Source organism: Engraulis encrasicolus, chromosome 16 (assembly GCF_034702125.1).
Source record: "Engraulis encrasicolus isolate BLACKSEA-1 chromosome 16, IST_EnEncr_1.0, whole genome shotgun sequence".
Taxonomy (NCBI): domain Eukaryota; kingdom Metazoa; phylum Chordata; class Actinopteri; order Clupeiformes; family Engraulidae; genus Engraulis; species Engraulis encrasicolus.
Window position 1 is genome coordinate 2,108,264 of NC_085872.1, and position 12,967 is coordinate 2,121,230.

Below are 12,967 nucleotides of genomic sequence, written 5' to 3' on the forward strand. Positions count from 1 at the left end.
CCAAATATGTCGCTCCAGACCACTGTGAGGTGGGTGGTCTCCACTCATTATCATTGCAGACACCCGGGCTGATTAATATGTGTGTGATTAGTGTGTGTGTGTGTGTCCTGCAGCATCAAGTAAGACTGCTGTTTCCTTAAAGTAGCCCTTTTGTTTACATGACATTTCATGTGCAGTGATTACACCAGACATAGAGTGTAGATCTGTTTTCAAGCAGAAATCCTCTTTTATTAAGTCATATATTGTGGTCAGCGGGTACAGTCATCAACTATTTGTCATCAGTCCTCTAGAACACCTTCAGTATTCTCTCTCTGACTGTGGATCATTGTGTCTTGATGCAAAGTTTACTTTGTAGACAGAGCACTGTGTTTCAGTGCACACTGTAGGACTGGGCTAAGTTAGTGGCTTCTTAAGCTTCCCTTCAAATGAATTTGGATTTTGTTTGACTGGTCAGGTGGAAAATTAACGAATAAACAAACAAACGCACAAAAAACCCCAATGGAAACATACGTATGTCATTTACAAAAAGTGAGAACTTCCCAATGGAGCACTTTCTTCTCCAGGAGGAGCAAAACATGGTCATATTCTCCTGAACCTCCTGAATAGGCCATTATAAAAACAAAGGTCTTCGAGGACTACAGAAAGACTCCAAACATGTAAATATCTCTCAAAATATAACTACTTAATGAAATTATTTTGAATTCATATTTGTTTTCAATACCTATATGTGTTATTTATCTATGAGCATCTATATCATATCAATATAAATTCAGCAAATCATAACAGAACTTAAATAAACCTAAATAGGCCTACCTTAAAAACGAGGAACAGGATTCAATATTCAATTTTCAAACATGCTATAAACTTTAATAGACATATTGATATTTCTGAAAAAGAATACCAAGATAGCCCTAGACTTATTTACATGATCAAAACATTCACAGATAATGGTAAAAACAATGTAGAGAACTTAAATAACTTCATGGCATAACTACTTAAATAATGAAGAAAAACGTATTTCTCTATTCACATGTTGCCTTCTCAGCAGCTGCAATGCAAGTTTCACATTAAGTGCTTAAATTAAAGGATAAACTTACAGCATGGATACTTTAACATAAATGACCACAGCAAGGCCAATTTCAAAATACATTTAAGAAAAAAACAAACAGAAAGAAAACAAAATAAACAATGACATAAAAAGGAACCAAAGCAACTGACAATGATAACATCTGCTGTTGATGGAATTGCTCAAGTAGGCAAGCAGTGCTGAGAGGAATACACCCATGATGATGCTGCTTCGAAAAACAACAAAACAACCTGATTACTGGCAGCATGCATCAGTTACCACATAGTCTACCCATGGTAAAGAAATAATAATCATTAATACGGGACTGGGTTTGGCTTGCTGGAAAGGCTTTAAATCCAGCGTCTGCAGCATGCAATCTGTTTTCTGGTCTTACCCACATGGGCACTTAGCACCATGATTGCCACAAAGGACACACCATGAGCCTAGCTTAATATTAGGTCCTAAAGGTTTATAGGAATGTGTCTAATACGAAAAGCACAACTGTAGCTATTATTCATCTCCTGCCTGCCATCTCCAACCTATTCTGAGGTTGCTGAGGAAAGGTGTCAAATACCAACCTAGGCTGCCGATGGAGGCTAAGAGGTTTTGGCATGTTGTCTGCAGTAGAGACAACATAATGTTGTCCAAACAGTCTCACAACATCAACTTTGTAAACCCTAACAACACCTGCATAACAATACAACTGAATGTTTAATCACATTCTGTTTTTATTCGTATTCCTAAAATGTTAAGAAAGAATATGCATCTGTTTGACTCTCAGTTGTAATATGAACAATTAATTGTTCTATGATTAATGACAAAACGGTTGACAATGACACCAAAAAAGGAAATCAACTGAGCATTGCATGTTGCTGGCCGACACACATACATATATTAACAGTGCTCCTGTTAAAACAATCAGAAAGAATAGTATGAGGTGTGAATGCAAAAAAAAATCTTTCTGTAGAATCACTTGATAAAACATTGTCCTCTCCCATATATTACGCATAAAAAAATAAATGCTCCTCTATCAAACAACAGTAATGCTATATTATTTTGTAAGGCTAAAGGAGTACATCTTTCAGTAATGTACTTTAAGAAATATACAACAGCGTGTTCTGTCCCTTTCATAACTGAATAGTGAATATTCCATAGTGTTTTTCAATACAGCTCTAATTGTTCCTAAGAGTTTCCATGATGGCCCCATCATTCTGCTTTTGCCTCCAATATGTCTTTATTTAGACATAGTTATATAGGCATTATCTCGACTCTCACGTTTGAAAAACAGACTCTTAGATGAAGAATTGGTTAAAACTCTTCAGGAGAAAACTGCCTTTCAAATAACAAGTTTCTTTTTCAAACTGACATATCAACTAAGTAATATAGTAATTGTATTAGAAAAAGAAAGCAGCTTCATGGACATGATGAATAAGTAAAAAAAAATCATACAGTGGCACTTATTTCAAAAACAGAACACTGACCAAGTTCAATTCCCCAACCTGGAATCTACTTGACATCAACAACTGTAGGTACTGCTACTTTAAGACCTTTAGACTTTTACGTACCTAAAAGTAAACTAGCATATTGATGTACAATAAAGTATTTCAAGATGCAATCTTTCTACAGGTCGCAAAATAAAAGTCAAAATGTTTTCATTCTGACCTCTTTTTATATAGCTTGTGTTGTCTATAGCTACATACATGTATAAAGAATATGACTAGCCTAACTATACATGTTGTGACGAGGAAATGCCAGTGAGGTTTAATAAACTGTCATCAGCCGCCTTCTGGTTGCCTCTGAACCAGTTACATAGCCAAGGAACACATTCTGAATGGATTTGGCACTGTTCTCCAGCAGAGCAATGCAAAAAAGCTCTGACCTTAATCGTTTTTTTTTTTTGGAATCTCAAGGTTACAAAGATACAATACAGGTTGGAGCTGTGTGTCACTGAGAAGATTGTCACAAATATTCCTCATCTTGTATGCTTATTCTTTTCAAGTTAGCATACTTGTCAATTGTAAGCTTTTGAGTTTGTGTCAAATTGACAAATGTGCATTCATTTTCAATGTTTCAATGTTTAGTCTTTAAGAAGGCAAAAACGGACACACCCCTTTTTGAGGTGGCGTTCAGGTTTCTTCAAGGTGCAGTTCAGCTTTGTGGACTGCTGCGAGGGTGGGAGGTGAGGGGCTTTGCTACTGCTAGCCCACATTGTCCAGTCTGTTTGCAGGTCACTTTGTCTTTACATCTCTTCGTGCCAACTCTTACTCCTGGCGGTTTGTGGCAGTGTGGCCTTTTTGGAGCCTGGATGCCTTCTTAACAGTTTAGATCAGAAATTCTCAGCCTTGGACTGAGGTCTGGAAGGTAAGAGGAAGGTCTGGGGAGCAACTGCAGATTTGGTTGGCTTGGACACAGGAAGGTTTGAGAGAATTCAGGACAACATTATTCTAGGAGCCTTCAAGCATGTACCTGCCTCTGCTATTGGCAAAATAGTTTCCAGCATGTGGAATTCTGTCTAAGCTGACAAGCCTTTACAGCCCAGAAGAATGAAAGATCTGGTTCGCCTTGAGGTGAATATATCGGCACGCTACTCTGCTGGATTGTTCAGGTATGATGAGGCCTTCCAGAAAAGGAACATTTTCGCCATTGACGGTGGGCAACGGGCATGGGGCTGGGGTTGGCTGGGGGAAGAAGATCTCCATTTGTTTGGCAACTTTATACAATATAGCTGGTGAGGTCCAGCAAATAGTAGGTCATGTCAATGAGGTGGTCCAGGATGCCATCCTTGCTCTTGTCTCCATCTGCTTGCTCTAAGCCCCTTTCGCCCCGCTCACACTGGGCGCCTGAAAAGCCACTTTTACACAAGCATTTGTTTGGCTCCACACATACCCCTCCGTTACGGCATGATGGCTCACATTTAGCTGAAACAGAGGTAGTAAAAGGGGACACGAAGAGCAAAGACATGAGTTCCATATAGACATTTCAGTCTCATTACTCATCATTAGTCGTTTAATCATGTGTTGATATGGAGACACTAATGGTGGTCTACACATGCATGTACATGCAGATGTCTGTGTGCGTGTGTGCGTGTTTGTGTAGGACCTTACCCACTCTACAGAAGGGGCCCTCCCAGCCCGGGGTGCAGCAGCAGATTCCGGTGGGGGTGCAATGTCCATTCTTGCACTGTCGAGAGCAAGAACTGCTCAGCATCTCTGGAGCTTCTACTGGCCGACGACATTCTTTAGGCATCGGAGGTCTGAAAGTAATGAAAAAGTATATATGATGTTGAAATATGACAGTATGGTATAATTTGTGGAAACAGGGACACAAAAGAGTCAGTCTCTCCAGTTAAATTATCCCTACTCTGATCATTTACACCGAGAGCTTCGTCATGGTGATATATGGAAACAAGGCATGTATCTTGTGACAACATACCCTCTCTTGTCCACAAGTATTGTGTATGTAAACGTCGGCATGGGACCCTGCGACATCAGGTGAAAAGATGTGCGCGCTCATGTGTGTAGTATTACAGAAAGAAAGACTAGTTAGGAGTGTAAGAGAAAAAAGGAGAGAGGAGGAAAACATGAAAGATGTGTGTATGTAAGGGAGTGTGAGAAATAATGAATAACGAGTGTGTATGTGGGTGGGTGGGTGTGAGAGGGCACTTTAAATCTACGTGTGACAATACAACAATGGCAGTATGTGTGGGGTGCTGAAGCCCAAGATTGTCCTGGCAGCCGGTGTGACTGATGGCTGGGCCACGGTGGTAATGTGTCTGTTCGTGTGTATGTATATACATGTGGGCGTGTGTGTGTGTGTGTGTGCACGTGAACGTGCGTGCGTGTGTGTGCACGTGAACGTGCGTGCGTGTGTGTATGAGAGAGAGAGAGAGAGAGAGAGAGAGAGAGAGAGAGAGAGAGAGAGAGAGAGAGAGAGAGAGACTGTGTGCTGTGTATGTTTTGGCAGGCAGGGGGTGGGTGGTAGCAGGCTCAGGCTCTTGTGTTGCGGGTGGTAGTTCCCATGCTCCCCTCTACTGTTCTCCACACCCACAACACATGCCTCCTTTCCCCCCAGTCAAGCCACTTTCTCCACACATCTCCTGCTCCTTCCCCCCACCCCCCACCCCCCTTTGTGCTGGTGTCGTTGTTGTGACAGCCTTGCATATTGTTCATAACAATGAGAAACGGGAGCGAAAGAGTGAAACGGTGAGAGAGAGAGAGAGAGAGGGAGGGAGATATAAAAAGATTCAAGACGGCAAGAAGGGAGCTCCGGGGTGAGACGAGAGGACCCAAAATGAAAGAAAAGGGGATCTCCCCTGAGGATTGGGGCTGCCACTGTTAATGGTTCGGGAGGTCAGTGCTGCTACCGAAGGGCTCTGTGTGTCTGCCAGGGTGGGCTTGAAAACAACACCTGCTGCTTGCAACACCAACAAAGGCAGCTGGGTCAACAGGCAGTGTGGGAATGAAGCAGGCCAGGAAGCCGGCCGGCACATACAGCATGCGAGGCTGATAAATTCAAAAAAAGAGAGTAGTGGGTGGGGGGGGGGGGTGGTTGATGGCCAAGCAGGCGGCTGTGCCATGTTGGTTTAAGGCTGTCCCCAGAACAGTGCGGAGTGGGCTGTTAACGTCTTTGTTGGGGAGAAACAATGCACTGTGCCTGATCCCAATCCAGGCTGATGTGTGTGTGTCTCGCCATGAGCTTAGTGATGAGAAATGGTGAAAAAAGGATAAAGCAGAAATGGCCAGATGAGATGGAGCATGAGTGGATCTCCGTGGGATGAACTTGCTGCGGAACAGCACTGAACAGACCTGGGAGGTGTACGGGGTCTGATAAAGGAGCTGAGGATTGCATACAGTCTTGGCCTTCATACATCCTGCTATGTCAACAAAGAGAGGTGAAATCCAAAATCTTTTGTGAGAGACATTCTGTGTTCAGACAGGAACATGTCAAGCTTTCGGAGAGACTGTGCAAGACTGAAACGGGCCATATTTTACAGATTCCCACATGCGTTTATTGAATGGCTCAGAATCACTCTCCCCCACAACTCCGCTATTGTTCTCCTCCCTGTGTGGTTTCATCCTCAGTTTTAATTGTGTCCAAAATTTACTGCGTATTGTTGCTGTGGCCCTATTCAAGGAGCCTGGCCAGGGGACTTGTGGGTGGGAGGGAAGGCAAAGTGGGCCCAGGAGATTTAAGAGAGATGGACAAATGTGCACATTTCACAAATGAAAAGGGCTGCATGTCTCTCACACACTCACTCTCTCTTGCTGTCTTAAAAACACTCCCACAGAGACTCTCTCTCTCTCTCTCTCTCTCTCTCTCTCTCTCTCTCTCTCTCTCTCTCTCTCTCACGCACACATACACATACACATACACATTATTTATTAATCTAAGCTGGGCCTCTGACAAACAAAGGCTGGTGACAGACACCACTCTTGTGGTATGGCGCTTTTATTAAAACATTACTGGCATTTTACATGATGCTGTTGGCTAATTGTCTTAGGCTCATGCACTGCACTTCAGCCCACCAAGTGCCCTGCTCTGCTCTGTCTGCTGAAGAATGCAGAGATCAAATCAGAACATGCTGTGGTTGTTGCACCCCTCCCCCAAAAAGAACAGTGAAGCCGTGGGCTCTCAGGTACACACAGGACCACCCGACTCGATCTCACACTTGAGGTCAGTGGTGTTATCCACTTCCCTTGCCCCACTATGTAATAAGACCCTACGTGATCTCTCTCTAAGTGTGTGTGTGTGTGTGTGTGTGTGTGTGTGTGTGTGTGTGTGTGTGTGTGTGTGTGTGTGTGTGTGTGTGTGTGTGTGTGTGTGTGTGTGTGTGTGTGTGTGTGTGTGTGTGTGTGTGTGTATGTGTACATGCATATGTATGTACGTGTATGTGTGGGCATGTGTGTGTGCACACGCAAGCATACATTTGCATGCATGAAAAAAAATGGAACACAGCAAAGGCCTTAGACAGACTAAACAAGTCCAATCGATGGTGGAAAGAACTGTTCCTGGGGAAAAAAAGAGCCAATGCCAGAAAACGTAAATAAAAAAGTTTGAGACGGAGGGGCCCTAACATGGGCAGGGATTCTGGAAACATCTGTGAGGTAATTAATTGTGTTAAAGACGTGGGTGGCACTGTCATCACCTAGAAATAATTAGCCAGGGATCCATTTCTATTGTAATTTCTACCAAAAGAAAAACAAGAGTGTCTGCGGAAATTGAGCATGGAAGAGGGAGTCAGGGAAAATGCTGGATTGAAACCCCTACAGGCCTCCCTCTGTAAAGAGAGGCCCCAACTTGGAGTCTCCAAGCCAGGCAGGCAAAGGTGAGGTACAAAAAAAAATTCAAATGGATCATTTCAGCTGCCTGCATGGCCCTGTTAGGTCAGAGGAGGCTGGATGCCAGATGCTTCAGAGGTACTTGGTTTGAATTAGAGGCTGCGGTTGATCAGGCTGTGCTGTGCCTATTGAAAATTCAAAGTGTACGGCTGACATATCTTGTTCTATGAAAAGTGCACTCGTAACTGGGGATGGTTGAGGGTGTGTGGGAATTCTCACGCTCCATGTACACATTTCCTGGTAATGTGGCTCACAATGTCTTTCACATAGAAGAAGCTTGAGACAAACAACAGATTTCAAGGATCCGTCATTGTTGCAAATGTGTGTGCCTGACACATGGGACAAATTACAGCCCATTGTGAGGTGGCACACACAGACACACTCACAGTCAAAGTCACAGTCACAGACTCTATCTCTCTCTGTCTCTCTCTCTCTCACACACACTCTCACAGGGACTCTCTCTCTCTCGCATGTGCGTGCGTGCGTGCACACGCACACGCACACGCACACACATATCCATTCGAATTCAATTCGAATTATTGGCTTAGCCCGACTAAAGTCGGAGTTTTAAAAGTCATGTATACACCTTCGTTCCTTAGTTGAGCCTAAATCAAACCGAACTGGAGTTTGAGAAATTGGACTATGCCTAGCAGAGGTATACGCCTTAGTCAGACTACTGGCTTGCCACTCCCTCTTCTGACATCCTACCTTCTAGATACAAAGTTACCAGAGTTATCAAAGACAAAAGACGTTTGAAATGAACAAATATCCTTAATGGTTAAGGGTGCCTATGTATTATCAACGAAAGGAGAGGGATAGAGAGAGATATTGGGCGTGTACACATGTTTTTTTTAAGCCAGCTGCTCAAATAGAGAGGGAGAGGAGACAATTTGGGACCTCTTCTCATTGCTGCTTTCTTTGCGCGGAATTGTCAACTCATTTGCCTTCAAATGTCCTTATTATTAGTTAGGAGTAGAATTGGCTATTGTTCATGTCATGTCAAAAGTCAAAGTGTACTTTATTGTGAAAAAAAATCTATGCAACAGGTATTGGAACAAAAGCAACACACAGACACAGACACAGACACAGACACACACACACACACACACACACACACACACACACACACACACACACACACACACACACACACACACACACACACACACACACACACACACACACACACACACACACGCAAATGCACAGTGTGAACTGGGTGACGTGCCTCCACTCAAGTTCACTTCACTTCAGTAAATAGTTCAGCTATCGTAGAAGATGCAAACTGCTCCCATAACCTGGAAGGGCAGGTAGCCAATAAGAAAACAGAAGGGAAGCCGTAGCTTCCTTGTAGCCTACTGAGTTACTGTAGCCTACTGAATGAAGCTGTCATTACACAGTACATGCCGACCAAGCTATTCATTCTGTGTTTGCAATGATTTATTAAATAAACGATTTTTAAAGCCTCAATGAAAAGAATTCTTGATTAATTTTGCTCAAAGACAATGTCATTCTTCCTGCATGATTTGGGGAATGCGTAAATTACCAACTGGCCCTGTTAGCTGTAAACACATTGGTAATGCCAAATGCTCCTGCTAACTGTGAATATGTCACAATCCTTGCTCTCATAGAAGATCAAATTGAGGCAGATAAACGTGTAACTGGCATTTTGTGACACATTTTTACCTGATCAGTAAAGCTCATATTTAGTAACTTAAGCATTGCAAAACCGAACATGGTTTGCTGAACTCTACACACAGTTGTAAAATGAACTGCTTTTGTACTACATCGTTAACACTGCCAGCCATAACATTAGTAGCACACATTGCACATTCCAACTAAACACAGTGTGCAAATATTAAAAACACATTTTGTCTCTTGGTGTCTCTTTTGAAATGATATGCCATTCCCATTTTGAGGAGGTTAGGAGTCTGGGAGTGTGTTCATCATTTAGAAACTGTGTGTAAAACAGTGAGTTTTGTTGACACTAGTTATGCAAAATGAGTGTTGTGCAATGGATTGTGTGTTCTAAACTGCAAACTGAGTGAAAAGCAGTTTTGTGCTATTAGTTTGGCTAAGGGTGTGAAGAGTTCCGCAAAAGTAAACAAAAAGTGCTTTAGTGAACAGAGAAAAACTTAATGCATAGGTAAGTGACACAACTTAAACTAGTTTGACAAACAATTTTGCTTGCTTTTATTTCATTAGCCATTTGTGAAGGAGATACCCTGTAAATAATTTCATTTTTTCTGACAACTGTACCCTTCATATTACTCGTGACTGTCAATCATAAAATGTAGTTATAGTCTGTCTTTCAGTTGTCAACTGATGTATTAAGCTAATGTACATCTCCCTCACAGGTCATAATCTTTTCTGAAATCCTGAGCAGACACAGGCACACAGACACACACACAAACTTGCAAATTCGCTCTGCCATCTGAAAAGAAACATTCCTGTGTGCCGACAGGTGCCTTGGTTGCTCCAGTGTGAAAGTTCTGTCAAATCTCGGAAAATACCCAGCAGACCACACAAGCTCTGCAGTGAGTCTCCCCTGACTCAAGCCACCAAGACAGTGTTGGTGTTAGGAACACGCTACACTAACATTTGGAAATACTATGCTTACACTCCAATTATGAGTGCCGTTTGTGTTGGCTGAAGTCGGCAGTTGTGTGACGATTTGTTTAAAGAAAATAAGGCCTCCGTGTGTAAGAATGTGTACGTGTGTAGCGTGTGTGTGAGTGTGTGTGTGTGTGCGAGCGCGCATAATATGACACTACACACACACACACAAACACACACACACACACACACACACACACACACACACACACACACACACACACACACACACACACACACACACACACACACACACGTATGCTGTATTTGTGTGTGTGTGTGTGTGTGTGTGTGTGTGTGTGTGTGTGTGTGTGTGTGTGTGTGTGTGTGTGTGCGTGTGTGTAAGAACATAGGAGGTACTCTCATGTTTGAAATGATTCATCAGATTTTGCTTGAAGTAATTAGCTCACACACTGACACAGCACAAAGTGTCAGTACACACGATGGATAAAGTTAATACAATGTGACTACTCACAACAACACATTCACCAAAAAACATCAGCCATAAAGCAACCAACCAACTAATAACTAATTTTAGTCATAGTGGTTAAAAAAAGTTTGAATGAGCACCCCTTTGAAAAATAATTTTATCGGCTAGTCTTTTTTGAGCTTTTGAGACAGCAACTTTATGATAAAAATGTTAACATATACAGCATGTTAAACCATAGGGAGAGAGATTAGTATAGTATTTAGTAGAGCTTATCTTCTTTGCTGATATAATTGCCTGTGGATACTTGCTATAGAAGTCCCAACAGTTTGGTACTTTGAATTTGTACTAATTATTCTATCCAAAACACCTCCAATTGTGTAGACAGTCAGGTTAGATAGATGGATAGACAGACAGACAGACAGACAGACAGACAGACAGACAGACAGACAGACAGACAGACAGACTGACTGACTGACTGTCAGAGGTGAAATGTTCCAGTGTGCGTTGTTTTTGCCATGCATGCCATCTATTGCTATGGTGACCACAAAATTGTTTCCCAGAATGCTTCTAACATGTCCAGATGTGCTTTTTGCTAAAGTCATGCATCTTATTTCTGATGAATACACGGGAAAGTCTTTTCATGCATCACCCATCTAATGAGCTTTTGCCTTGTGAAAAGTATACGCTGAGGGAACCATGTATGTAGAAAGCAGCACTATCAGCAGCTAGATGTTCTTGTAGTTCTATGGAGGTGCTCTGTAGCTTGCCTGTTACCATTCTTACCATCCTTCACTCATGCCTTTTCAACATTTTTGTTCAACAAACCACATTTTCCTTTCACAAGGACCATATGGCTTTCCATTCCTATGGTGTTGATGACACATTCCATTTCACTTTGTGCAACTTTCTTCAGATTCATAGTAGTGAATTATCTTCATATGAGGTCAGTGTAGAGTTGTTCAGAGCCCCCTATGTTGGCACTCTCCATGGCAAAACTTAGCAGAGGCGTAGTCTGCTACTAACTATGAAGAAAAACATTTTCATGACTGAGCCTATCTGTCTTCGTTACTGAAGGCCACTGAAGGCAACACATTTGTGTTGCAACTGGATGACAATAAATGCATAACTATTTTGAAATTAAAAAGGTGACCCAACTATTGCAATTTCATTTCATTTAATTTTAATATGCAATGACAAAACTACTCTACTCTTAGAAATTTGGTCTGGAATACAGTTACAGTCTACATATCTGCCACTGTGAGATTGTCTTATGAAACTGTGGCCATTTAGGATGAGATGTCATAGGGGTGCCAAAGTTTTTTCATAGCACATACTTTGTCTAACTTCACATCTCTCCCTGTAGCTAAGAAAATGACCGTGTTTCCTCCAATGCCATACATGTCAGTTCTATAGAGACCGCTGCACGACACTGAATTCATAGAGTTGTTTGTGTGTGGGTATGACCTTGTGTAGTACCTCTTGGGGTCCAGAAGCTTGTAAAGTTTTCCACTGTGAGACTGTGCCACGCTTTTGCTTGAAGTCAAAATGTACACTTCACCTGTGAGAAACATAAAGGGAAATTAAGTAGAAATTCTTTTAATCTAATGTCAGTCACTGTGCGGTCTAAATTCAGCCCATTTGTACATTTGGACAGTAGAATCACTCGTCTCATCTCATTTCCAAAGCACTGCTATGGTAACTCAAGGGTGTGGTTCTGACAGCTTGTGACTGCAACTATGGGTTTTGTTAGGACCACATAAAGCTCATACCATACACATTATAAACATGTACATAACAGAAGGATTGGCATGAGTTATGATGCATTTCAAGAAGACGCTTTTGCACACCTCCGTAGTTGGGCAGGGGCGTAGGATATTATCCCAGTGGGGTTGTCATTCAAGTGTAAAGAACCAAACCAAAGTTTGTTGGTGGAATGGACAGTGTGTGGGATTTCTTTACTCTTGAATGACTTATGATGCACTAGGATTCCTTGTCTATGCTACGTTGCACACTAAGCAGTTTAACATTTTTACCCCATTCACCCAGTATCTGCTCTATTTTCTCCTTATGGAAAAATGAATGGGGAATCTCCAACGTTGACCTTAAAAAAAGTATTTTTTGAATGTTTTGAATGAAAAAACTATCTTTTGAATGTTGAATGTTTTGAATATGTCATTTAGATATACCTGTTGATTACAAAAAACTACTATTGCGATTTCTTCCATGTCAAACGCTACATTGACTGGACTAATGGGAGATTGGAGTAACTTAACAATTCCATGTTAATTGCTTGGAATAATATATAGTTTGAAGTTTGCTTGTGGGATGTTTTTGGGATGTCTCTCTTGTGTCCTTAAATCCCTGAGGCAGAACAGAACAGAAGTCATTAGGAGGGTCTGGTGAGACGAAGAGGATAGCAGAGGGAAACCCTACACTCGCCGTGATCCCTCTGCCCTCCGAGTCCCAGCCATATCTGCTGTCGGCAGCAGCCAAAGGGGAAATGATCTGTCAGGAAGC

At 42.1% G+C, this 12,967-nt stretch overlaps 1 protein-coding gene across 1 annotated transcript in view; it reads right to left on the reverse strand.

Annotated features, from left to right (window-relative positions):
• Positions 1-226: 226 nt before the first annotated feature.
• Positions 227-12,967, reverse strand: part of hhip (hedgehog interacting protein) — a 34,898-nt gene continuing 22,157 nt past the window's right edge. The window contains exons 11-13 of the mRNA XM_063218244.1: positions 11,927-12,008; positions 4,171-4,319; positions 227-3,984 (exon numbers count right to left, since the gene is read on the reverse strand). Coding sequence (XP_063074314.1) covers positions 3,779-3,984; positions 4,171-4,319; positions 11,927-12,008 — 437 coding nt within the window. The 3' untranslated portion in view covers positions 227-3,778. The remainder of the gene's footprint in view (positions 3,985-4,170; positions 4,320-11,926; positions 12,009-12,967) is intronic.